Genomic DNA, 12,253 nt, shown 5'->3' on the forward strand with positions numbered 1-12,253 from the left:
CCTTGGTTTATAGTCAGCTCGTGCTAAACCACACGTTATAGTTCTCATGCACAGATGTATCAGGGCAGTATCTGGGTTGCAAACACACCAGGGAAAAAGCTCACCTGCTAATAACAGCAAACCAGATTTGGGTCTGTGCTGCTGGAGGTCCCAGTGCAGGGAGGAAGGGAAGCAGCTTCCACAGCTCCTACCCGGGAGCAGCTGGTTTTTGTGTTGCACAAGCTACTATGGCTGCTTTGATATGAACTCTACCTTCAGCAGCCTTTTACAGGGACACAGCACTGCTGGAGCAGAAGTGTGCCCCATTCATGGTCTTCTCCACCTTCTGTAACCCCATTTCCAACCCAGAAAGCCTTCCCTGCAGAGGAAATAGAATCATAAATCACAGAATGGTTTGGGTTGGAAGGGACCTTAAAAATCATCTCGTTCCACTTCCCTGCCATTGGCAGGGACACCTTCCACTAGACCAGGTTGTTCCAAGCCCCATCCAACCAGGCCTTGAACACTTTCAGGGATGGGGCAGCCACAGTTTCTCTGGGCAAATGAAGGAGGTGATGATGAAACTTAGCTCTGATGTTACTTTCGTAGTAACCAATTGACCTGCTTACCCTACCAAACAAAAAAGACACAATCAACTGAAAATCATAGTCCCTCTTCAATGCTCTGTGGCCTAGTCTGCCAAGAAAACCAGCACTATTGCAAGAACACTACAAATTTTCAGTTAAAATGGCCAGAGTTCAGTATTTCATTGCTAACAATCTGGTGTGTGTGTTGACAGAGGCAGTGGGAGTGTGTGAACACACAGGTTCACCCTCTGCCTCCACAGTGATCCCTGTGGTAATTCCATCTGTGTTTCAGCACAGACAGTGCCTGGCCACAGCCATCTCTTCCAGGTTTCTCTATCTATTCACTGGCAAGGACAAAGCTGGTAGAAACTAGACTCAGTAAATGGCTTCAATTTTGTGGCCAGAGGTTGCCAGGACAAGGAAGAGAAAACTGCCAACTATGTCTCCTCTGAACAGTCTGGATCTTTTAACAAGGACATGGGAGCTGAACGTGGAAAACCGAGAGAGAGGGAAATGAACCTTCTCCTCTTCCCAGCCACAAAGATCACTCCAGAGAATCCCAGAATCATTGAGGCTGGAAAAGACCTCTGAGACCATCAAGTCCAACCTGTGACTGATCCCCACCTTGTCAGCCAGACCACAGCACTGAGTGCCACGTCCAGTCGTTCCTTGAACACTTCCAGGGATGGGGACTCCACCATCTCCCTGGGCAGCCCATTCCAAAGCCTGACAGCACTTTCTGTGAAGAAATGCCTCATGACCAGGGATGTTGTAACTCAACATGCAAAAACCAATGGCACTGCATGAAAGAGGGTTCAAGGAATATTCTGGAATGTTGGCTTTTTCTGGCTCTGTGGCAGCTGTTTCTGGTCTCCACTACCCAGGAAGGGAACAAACTCCATGTCCACAGAGGGGTAACACAGAACACACCTCACAGCAGTAATTGCACTTTCACAGGCTTAATGAAAATGAGAAGCTGGGGGAACAGGGACCCAAATGAGTGTCAGCCCTGAGGAAAGCACAGGCAGGATTCCACTGCTGGGTATTCCACATAGTGGGCACCAACCTGCCCACTACACACCCCTTCCAAGACCTTCTGGGTCATACAGGATCACAATGGTGAGTTTTGAGGGATAGCTCTGAGGAACAGAAAGGACTTGAGCACCAATGAAAACAGACTTCATTTTTTGGTACAACTTAATTTTGTCAGCCAGTTGCAATGACTATGAACTCTTTGTAGGCAGCTGTGGCAGTGGGTGACTTTTTCCCTGTGATATGAGAATTTCCATGGAAAGAGGTGCTGGTTTACAGATCTTGTGACTGTGGTGACAGGAGGGGGTGAAGAATGAGGGCTAAGAAAGGAGGAAACCTGCCAGGCAGTGGTGGCAAGCACTGACAAAAAGAAGGACTGACCTCTGGCTCTGGTCACCTGTGATAGAAGGTGTGATTCTGGTCTTTTACAAACTGAAATTGCAATTAAGTATCTCCATCTCCCCTAGTCTACTAAAGGAATGGTTTCAGGGGGATTGTAGCACAGGAAAATAAGATGAAAAATCATTGCTTTGATTGTTGTTTTTTTCCAAATAACTTTCTACACCATTTTTTTTCTATTTCACCTGAAATAATCTTTCTCCCTAAGTTTTACAGGTTTGCTTCCCCCCACAGCCTAAGCATTTATCCCATCATGAGAACTGCATCTTCAAAGCAGTAGCTAACAGGTAAGATCTCTCCCTTCCTGTCTTCTACTGGCCTGAACTGTGCAAAGTGCCTAAAGCCTTCCTTGAGGGCATGGATATAGGGGGAGTTCACAGATCTCATCAATTTTGTACTAGAGATCTGATGCAAGGAGAGGTTCACAGTTCTCCTCCCTGGGGGACAGCCTGCTTTATCTAAGACACCACAGTTAAATATGCTCACTATGTGCTGTGATGTTGGGCAAAAATAGCCTGATAAAATAGATTAAATGCTCTGTTTTTCTTCTTCTCCCTGCTATAGATCTCAAAACCATTAAACGTTGCGTGACCTCAACCCACAGCTTGTAAGCAGAACCAATGAACCCTCATTATTCCTTATAACTACCTGGTTTACCCCTTGCTCTGTGCCCTAAAACATCAATTGTGTGTCCCTTTGTGCCATCCAAAGAAACACATCACTGCCTCCACCTACAGATAAAGAAAGAGACCTCACACAGGGACTTTGAGCAGTTCTTTGCTCCTACAGCAGGATCAGCACCAGCAACAAGGCAATTCCAGACAAGCTGGGAGACATCCTGGGTACAAGAGGTTTCACTCTCCTGCACCATGGATGCTCACAGTTTCCTTCAGTAATTTGTTAATTGGGAGGAATTTTCACTTGCGGCCGTCCCAAGTGAACCCCGGACTGGATTCTCTGAGCGCCCTGTGCTGCTGAGGGACTGGATTTTTCCTTTGAGGTCGCTGTATCCCAGCCCTTCAGCGGGAAGGAGTCACCCCAGGACAGCAGGAAATTCGCGCAGAAAACATCCACCTTCTGCGAGGGTCCCAAGAGAGGGACCATCCCTCTGCCTTCCGCTGCTGGTTTCCTAATGAGGCTAAAAATCCATTAATTACGTCTCTGCCTCGCGGGGTGACAGCGGAGGAGTAACCGGGAGGCACCGGGACAGGGATGGGGATCGGGATGGGGACGGGGACCGGGACCGCGGCCGCCGGGTGCCCTCTGCCGGGACCGCCGCGCCGCTCTCCCGGTCCCTGCCCATGCCCAGTCAGCAGCCGCCTGCTGGGACCAGTGAGAGAACCCGAGGGAACAGCTGGAACTGTGTCAGGGCAGGGTTAGGTTGGATATTAGGAAAAGGTTCTTCCCCCAGAGGGTGATTTGGCACTGAACAGGCTCCCCAGGGCAGTGGTCACGGCCCCAAGGCTGCCAGAGCTCAAGGAGTGGACAATGCTCTCAGGGACAAGGTGGGATTGTTGGGGTGTCTGTGCAGGGCCAGGAGCTGCACTGATGATCCTTGTGGGTCCCTTCCAACTTAGGATATTCTGTGGTCCCCCTGCAGTCCCCTGCCTCCAGGAGTAGCCAGGGCCATAAAAGCTACTGAGTTAGGAGGTGCGGGGTCCTGCGGGATGTCTGTCCTATAAAAAGCATTCCCAGGCTGGTTGGAGAAGTCTCCAGAGTGTCCTGTCAATGCTGTCACGTGTGCAGCATCAGCACAGGGCTCAAACAAGCACCTCTGTGGGTCCCACTGGGGCAGGGCACTTCCATCAATTCCATGAATGCATTCCTGCTCGGGGTTATCTCCCCGTGCAAAGGCAGCGCCTGCCCCAGCGCGGTGCCAGCGGGTTCTGTGCTGGTGTGAGCTGGTCACAAGCGCTGGGGAGGAAGAACTGCTGGCAGCTGTCAGGCAGGAATGTGATTCCAGGGATGCTTCTGAGTGCCTGGGTGAGTCATGGGGGTTCCATACCCGACTTGAGATAACCATCACGGAGCAGCGACAGTGACCAGGTGCCCCGAAGAGGGACAAATTCTCCGCTGCAGCAGGAGCTCGTGTGTCTCCCCAAAACACAGTGCTCACATGAGGTGCTGCTGTCAGCATGGAGTGTGGGCTCTGTACATGCTGCCAATTTGTCCCTCTTCTCAAAACTTCCCTGTGAGGGTGGTGAGGCCCTGGCACAGGTTGCTCAGAGAAGCTGTGGTTGCCCCATCCCTGGAAGTGTCCAAGGCCAGGTTGGGTGGGGCTTAGAGCAACCTGGGTTAGTGGAAGGTGTCCCTGAACATTGCAGGGAAGTGGAACGAGATGGTCTTCAAGGTCCCTTCCAAGCCAATCCACTCCTTGATTCCATGATTCTGAGAGCTCACACTGCTTCCTAGAGCTGCTTAGTTTTAATCAGGGAGAGGACAAGGCGCTGCACGTTAAATGCTGCTCATTCACTAGTCTACAAAAAGACAGGAGAGGCTGCACCTGTGCAGGGCATCTCCATGGAGGATGGATCTTAACATTCAGGCACAGCTTGTCCTCCTGCGTTAGGATGGGAATATCCTAATGAGCTCAATTATTCTGTACAGCGTGATTAGGACTTCTGTGGTCCTTGCTGGTCCCTTCCAGCTCAGGATATTCCATGATCCTGTTATTCTCATGTGTTGCATTTCACAGGTGCAATCACAGTGATAAATGACAGTGATGGCTTAGCACACACAAACTGATATTTTTTTCTGAATTTACACAAGTGCTGCACTCACTACGGCACAGAATCCACACTGGAGTCGCAACCCGGCTGGAAACCCACTGCCATATCCCGATATCCTGGCTGATAACCCCCTGGGACAGGGGATCCCTGACCCTCCAGCTGCACATCCGGAGCATCTGTGCGATGCTGAGGTGCACCCGTGCCCTCTGGCTGGCTGACCCTTCCCCGGAAGGACACGAGGAGCAGAGCCCTGCGTGCCCAACACCCTGTGACCGCCCTGGCCGGGTTATCCCGGCATCCCCATCCCCACCGTTCCCGCACAGCCGCCGGTGCAGCCCACATGGCGCGGCGCGAACTACAATTCCCATGATGCCTCACAACAACAAAAAACGCGCCCGCCCTCGGCCCAGCGGGGCGCGCCGCGGTGCACGCCGGGATTTTAGTTCTTTTACCGCCGCTCGCCGCCCACGATCCGTAACGCGCCCCCTGGAGGACTCGCCTCCCCGTGACGCTCCTCGCGCGGTGACGCGCGCGGGCGCGCCGGCGGCGCGGGGCGCGGGCCATGTCGGAGAGCGCGGCGCGCGGCGGGGCCGCCCGGCGGGCGGCGGGTGGCGCGGGGGCCGCGGCCGACCACCGACCCGGCCTCGCTGCCTCCCGGCGACCGCGCAGCTCATCGCCATCATCGTGGAGCAGCTCAAGAGCCGCGGCCTCTTCGACGGCTTCCGCCGGGACTGCCTGGCCGACGTGGACACCAAGGTACGGCCGGGCCGGGGACCCCCCGCACCCCGCGGGTCCCGCACTCGGGGGCTGCTCTCTCTGCCCGCGATGTTTCGTGGCCCCGCTGTGACCCCCACCCGAGGCTGTTCCCGAGGAGATCCCGGCTTGGAGCGATATCCACAACCCAGGGGAGGAACAGGCCCGAGAACAGGCTCAGCCTTTCATGTCCCAGCCCAGGCCTTATTAGGAAAAGAGTTTCCCATAAGAACAGTGCTGCTTTTTAGCCTATTCCTATATTTCCAGTACTCATTCCTGTATTTCCAGTTTTCAAACCCAGACACTTTCATCATCAAACATCAGACCTTTCTCTGCTGAGACTCAGACTGTTCTATTTCTCAGACACTAACTCTCTGACATTAATTTCTTCTCAGCCACCACGTGAACCCCTGAGCATTTGTTGCCTGCATGAAGTTGGGTTGTTCACAGTTGCCCTGTCAAAATTCAGCACTTGTTGGATTTTGCTTTCCCCAGACTTTTTACTCTTTCAGCAAGAGCCCCATCCTGGGAGCTGCAGGCGTCATCCAGGCCCAGCAACAAACCACTCCTGGAGCTGTCAGGTCACCTGCACAGAGCAGCTTTGTCAGTGCTACCCAGGACAGACACCACACCTCTGTCACCAGCCCATCCTCCCATAGGCACGTCAGACCCTGAAATATAAATATCACCCTTTTGTCCTTTCCTTGCATCCAGGATGTGGATGGTCCTGTGTATTTATATGGGTTTGTTAGTTAAATTCCTGTTAAGTGCAATTAAGTTCCCTCAGATAAAACTCAAATAATTATCTCCTTATTCTTATATGTTCCTAACTTCTCTGTTAGTGCCACAGAGGCAAATAATTCAAGTTCTTTGTTAGTGAAATTGCTCAGCCAGTTTCCGAGGAATTCTGGGACGGAGGGTTTGCAGACAACAAGAACTTTACTTAAACAACTCCTGTCTGCACAGTTTTCATTTCACTAAGTAATACCATGAGCAGACAACAATTTAAAAACCAATCTGTCCAGATATTTGAATTATTGTAACAACACCCTGAGTGTTCTGTGCCAGTTGTGTTCTCAGGCAAAACAAGATTCTCTTTGTTCGGAGAGTGAAAGGAGGGAGAATATAGACAACAGAGCAGTCTGTATGTGACAGCAGATGAATTGTGAAGGGCCCTGGCAGGACACTGCTTTGAGGTATTTTAGCTGTTCAACTGGATTTATTTTGATTTTTTTTTTTAGCCAGCCTATCAAAATTTGAGGCAGAAAGTCGACAACTTTGTATCGACCCACCTGGACAAACAGGAATGGAACCCAGCCATGAACAAAAACCAGCTACGGAACGGGCTCAGGCAGAGTGTGATTCAGTAAGTGAGCACAGTCTGTAAAATGGCACTGAAGCTGCTGGATAAGTAACACATCCCCTAAGCCAAGTAAGAGTTTGCAGAATTAAGCTTTTCACAAGACTTTCTGCCGTGCTCTCCTGAGTTTCATTATAATAGGTGTTGCAATCTCAAAATGCACATTATTACTTTATCTGAAATTGGTATTTTTGACTGGTGAAGTGTTTGTATTTGCTGTCCTGCCAAACTATTGCTGCAAATAGCCAATGCTGTGCCTGATGTACTGAGCTGAATGGCCTTGATCTTTATCTTCAGAAAAGGGAAGAGGCTTTAAAGAAAGAATCCTGAAGATGCCAAAGCTTGTGTGTGTAGACTCCAACCACTGTCAGGCAACAATCACCTCATCTCTTGCAGCAGAGAAAAGCTTTTGTTCAGCTATTTTGAGATACTACATTGAGGGCCACCAAGATGATCAGCCTTTCCTCATAGGAGGAATTAGGATTGTTCAGCCTGGAAAAGAGAAGGCTCTGGGGTGACCTAATGGTGGCCTTCCAGTACCTGAAGGGAGCCTGCAAGAAAGATGGAGAGAGACTTTGTACAAGGGTTTGGAGTGACAGGACAAGGGGGAACGTCTTCAAACTGACAGAGAGTACATTTAGATTGGATATTAGGAAGAAATTCTTCCCTGTGAGGGCGGTGAGGCCCTGGCACAGGTTGCCCAGAGAAGCTGTGGCTGCCCCATCCCTGGAAGTGTTCAGGGCCAGGTTGGGTGGGGCTTGGAGCAACCTGGGATAGTAGAAGGTGTGGAACTGGATGATCTTTAAGGTCCCTTCCAACACAAACCATTCTGGGATTCTATGATTGATTTCCAGCATGAAATCAGAGAAAGCCAGATTAAACTGCTGCTGAAAGAATTAGGTTTAGTATCTCTTGCTGCTGCCTCCTGGCAGTCTGAAATATGAGCTTTGGCTTATTAGAAGGAGAAAACCTTTATGGTAAAAGGCATGGGGAGAGAGGCAGTTGAGAACTCGATCATGGCACTTTTGCTTCTAAGGAAAACTAACAGAATGTCTGGGACACAGAACAAACTGTTTCAAGAGCACCTCCTAGAACCTGTAAATCACAAGTATATCACATTAGTCTGTTTAATCTGTAACTAGAGAAGGGATGTTCTCCAATAGAAGTACAGAATTTCCTGTCATTACTCAGAGTCCTTGAGATACTTTTGTCTCAATGCTCGCTCTTATTTCATGTTACTGTACCACAAGAATTAAGTGGATAGTTGAAGAATGTTACATCAGAGAGCCTTTGGTGAGTGTAAAGTGCTCTTAAGCAGGCCATTAGTGTGAAGAGTATACCCAGTATTGGGGAGTTTGAAGGGTCCCTGTCACTCCTGGAGTTGCAAGACTGAGCTCTGAGGGAGTCCAGATATGTTTCATGCAGGTACAGCTGTGCTGTCACCTGGAGGTGACACGATGTGCCCTGACCCTGCCCCCTCTCACTCACCAGCTTTCATGGCCTTAATAGTCCTGTGGCTCCTTTTCCCAGTGCCAGGCAACATCTCCATTTCCTGTCCCCTGCTCCCTTGCAGACATGACTTAAGCCTTCTAGACAGCCTGTGGCCCACAATCCAAGAGTCTGACGCAGCCCCTGAAGTAATAAGTCACTTCAATTACTAGTGTTCAGTCCAGAAACTTTGCTGTGTGCTCAATGTCTTGTTTTTATAATTAATACCCATCTGTCTAGACTAACAGTTACAAGGAGCGAGTGACAGTCCTGTTATTAGGGGGCAGGGCTCTTCTCCCTCTGGTCAGCCAAAGAAAAGACTGTGCTCTCACCTGCCCTCCTCCTCAGAATAGCTTGTTTCTCTTGTTTGTGCCAAAATGTGTTTATTTGCTTTCATGTTGACCTCATTCCCACATGAGCCCTATTAAAAGTGGCTCTTGTCCAACGTGTCATTTAAGTACCTGGGAGACCAGATGTGAGTTGTTAATTCTGTAGGGAGCAGTGAGAGGGGGTGAGGGGAAATAGGTGATTGAAACAACTCCCTGTTAAGGATCTACTGAGTAGGCTGCAGTTCTCACCATGTTAATGCTAATTGCAGTTGACAGGAGGGCTCTGGAGAATTACTGGAGGAGATCGGGGAGAAGTTTTTCGGAGGAGCTGAATGACTTCTTTGTCTTTGTTCAAGGTCAGGAATGCTGGAAGCTGGAGTGGACAGAATTATTTCTCAGGTGGTGGATCCAAAACTAAACCACATCTTCAGGCCCCAGATAGAGAGGGCGATTCATGAATTTTTGGCTGCACAAAAGAAAGAGGAAAGTGTGCCAGCTCCTCCTCCAGAGCCTGAGAACAAGGATCCTCCTGCTCCATCTCAGGATGCCTCCTAAAGGTCTTGTATCTCTGCACTTACTGCTTACATTTTTCATGTACCTCATCTCTCTATAATGCAAGATAGAGGAGACATTGGTTCTCCCTGGCTTGGCAGGGAGGACACTTTGATCAGCAGCGTGTTGTCAATGTCACAGTCATCTGAGCTGCTCCCACTGAAGTGTCTGCTAAAAATACACTGGGACTGAAGACATAGGTGTGATGTAAAACAGCTATCAAGGAACACTGTAGACTCTGCCAGTGCTGATTTTAGAGCAGGCCAAAAGGCCTTTTATTCCAGTAAAGCACATCCAAAAGAAAAAAAAAAGCATATCCAGCAGCGACTGACTTGAAATTGGCTCGTTAGCCTTCAGAACTATATCAAATGGATTAAAAATATATATCCTTTACTGAAACACAGCCAAAAGTAGAGTGGTGACAAGTTATTGTGCTTTAGCATTGAAAGGTTTAGATATCTCTTCTTTGGAACATACACTGGAGTGTTGAATTGTTAGTGACCGAAATAATCCCCAGTCGGGTAAGGGTAACATCTCTGGGGTGAATAAGTTCATTCCAAATTAACTGGTTTAAACAGAGCAACCTGTCTCTTTCCAGCTGAAAGGACTGAGGGTGCCTTTGTTGCAAACAAGTTCATTCTGGCTTTTGTGATTAAAATAACTCCAGGGACCATAATTGCTACTCTGTCTTAGCACAAATGACTATGTGCCCATCTTTGCTAAGGCCCGGGATCTAAACGTTGGTTTTAATATTGAGGCCCATGTGCACACTACTGAGGAACCACTATCTTGATGGGAAATTCCAATCTGCAGCTTTGCTAGGGAACCTAAAGCCATACTGCATGAAAGGAAGTTAATTGTCAATTGTTCCATCTGCCAGGCTTTCTGAAAGCAAAAATATTCTTTCTCATCTACAGCTGATTTATTAAGAAGGAACAAGTAACCTACAATAGCTATTCCAATGCCTGGAATTACTAGAGCAACTAGCATGGGGTTTGGCTCAACAGTGTAAGTTTTAAGTGCCTGTACTGTCATCCTGAGGTTTTTACCTTTGACTTGCAGCTTTAAGGCCTGAGATCTTCACATTTATGTGGTTCAGGTAGTTTAAAAGTCCATTATAACCCTCAGCAAAGTGCAGCTGTTAATGTATTCTAGTCTGTCCAGATGCAATGACTTGTACCTGTACGTCCTCTAAACTCTCTTTTTTTTCTTGCAGGGAGTTCTGATACTGAGCAGCTGCAGTTGCAACATGCCCTGTTAGATTGGCAACGGATTGCTGTTCCCTTTGGTGCAGGACTGCTGTCTGCCAAAGATGAATAACCTTTATCAGACCTGTGGGAAGGCATTGAAATGGTGAAATTCGGGTGCACCTGGAGTTCTGTGTGCAGAGGCACAGCCAGAGTGTGAAGATATTTTTGCTGTGAACTGCAGAGAGCAGCATGTATTCATTAGTCATGGGAGTGGGAAGGAAAAGGGAGTTGGCTGTTGTCTGGAGGGGTTTGAGATGATACTAATAGCATGAAGAAAGGAAAGAGGTTTTGGGGTGGGATATTCAAGTAAGAGCTGTCAGATGTCCTTGGATACAAGCCAGATGAGAGGAAGCATCTTGCACCTTGGCTGCATAACACAGCACTGAGTAGTAGATGCCAAGTCAGGTGTAACTGCCTGCTTTAGGAAGTACATTTCCTGTTTAAAACTGGAAATAAAGCTTCAGGATCAATTATCTAGATAACCTCTGTTGCATCACAGGAACACGTTTACAGTTGGCTATGACTATAGCTGATTTAACTCTTATTTCCTAAGGAGCTCTGGGAAGCAAAGGGCAGCAGAGCAGATGATCAGCTTAAAGACTTCTCTTTCCTGTGAAATTTCTCAGGTGCCTGGTGGAAACTGTCCTATGCTTTCAGCTTGAATGCATGCAGTGTCCTCTGGATGACAGTCAAATAGAGAATGTGATCAACTATTCTGCCAGCAAATGTCCACACCTTTTTGCAATAAAATATTTCAAAAAGCATCTCTGAGCCCTGGCTTTTTTAGATTTTTTTTTTTCTTAAGGAAAAACTACTTAAAGAAATCCCAGAGACCCGACTGCTGGAAACCTGGTGAAAGTGTGACCTTACACAGCTCATGGGTTAATCCAGGTTTAACAATGTGGGCCTGTTTCATATCATGAAATAAGATGGTTATTAGTATTCCTTTCCATATAAGATGTCTTTAAAAAAATCTAAAATATCATGAAGACTGAATGAGTAAAGGACTCTCTCCTGAATGTTGGTTTGGTGGTTAAAGACTGCTCTCCAAATCAGTAGTAGATGTTTTTCCTTAGAGCCTTAAGGGCAGCTCTTGGCAGAAAAAGATCTCTTACCTCCTTGGTAGGGTGTCTCGACCACTTCTTTGAAACTGAGCCATTTATTTGAGGGGAAAAATGCTTCAGGACTCTAGAAAGAGCAAATGAAAAGGATTCTGACTGTGCTTAGGCAAATTCTGTACTACAACAGCAGTAGCCAGGGAGCAAGGACACCAGTTCAGTTTCTAAAAGTAGCAAGTAGAACTGGATTTACTGCAGCAAGGGGGGAATCTGAACCTGCATTTCCTACCTGACGAGTGCTTTAGCAGATGAGTTAAGGAGAACAGACTGAACCATTGTGGTTTTTGAAAGATTTCTCCATTGTTCTCTCTTGACTGTGGTGCTGTGTTAAACTGAGCACTGACACTGCTGTGCCTTTGGTGGGGCTCAGCCTGTGCACAGCTGCAGTGACTATGGGAACCTTCAGAGCAGAACTGAAGCACCTAATGAGTTCAGGCAGCCAATCCACATTTGGGATCATAGGCTTTAATGTTTGAGGTCTGAAGTCCTTGCTTTGGATCACAGCCTTGGAAGTAACAAGCTTTGGAAGTATACCTGACACAATGGGACAGTGACAAAACTTAATGATGAGGAGATGGTAGAGGAAGAGCCCTTTGATGATAAGCATCTGTCCCTGGTGACTGATACAATCAGGATTCCAGCCTCAATAACTCAGTGATAGTATAGAAATCTCAACA

General features: G+C 48.1%; 1 protein-coding gene across 1 annotated transcript; it reads left to right on the forward strand.

Annotated features, from left to right (window-relative positions):
• Window positions 1-4,909: 4,909 nt before the first annotated feature.
• On the forward strand, window positions 4,910-11,239 carry BOD1 (biorientation of chromosomes in cell division 1). The gene is made up of 4 exons (XM_018073681.2): window positions 4,910-5,482; window positions 6,721-6,845; window positions 9,013-9,213; window positions 10,425-11,239. The coding sequence occupies exons 1-3, from the start codon at window positions 4,910-4,912 to the stop codon at window positions 9,209-9,211; spliced, it is 897 nt and encodes a 298-aa protein (XP_017929170.2). The 3' UTR covers window positions 9,212-9,213; window positions 10,425-11,239.
• Window positions 11,240-12,253: the final 1,014 nt, after the last annotated feature.

The sequence above is a fragment of the Manacus vitellinus genome, unplaced genomic scaffold, assembly GCF_001715985.3.
Source record: "Manacus vitellinus isolate BGI_N305 unplaced genomic scaffold, ASM171598v3 scaffold_25_pilon, whole genome shotgun sequence".
Lineage (NCBI taxonomy): Eukaryota > Metazoa > Chordata > Aves > Passeriformes > Pipridae > Manacus > Manacus vitellinus.

Coding starts and splice junctions, on each gene's coding strand:
- BOD1 (XM_018073681.2), top strand. CDS start 4,910: ATGCTGAGGTGCACCCGTGCCCTCTGGCTGGCTGACCCTTCCCCGGAA. Junction 5,483..6,720: donor TGGCCGACGTGGACACCAAG/GTACGGCCGGGC, acceptor TTTTTTTTTTAG/CCAGCCTATCAAAATTTGAG. Junction 6,846..9,012: donor CTCAGGCAGAGTGTGATTCA/GTAAGTGAGCAC, acceptor TCTTTGTTCAAG/GTCAGGAATGCTGGAAGCTG.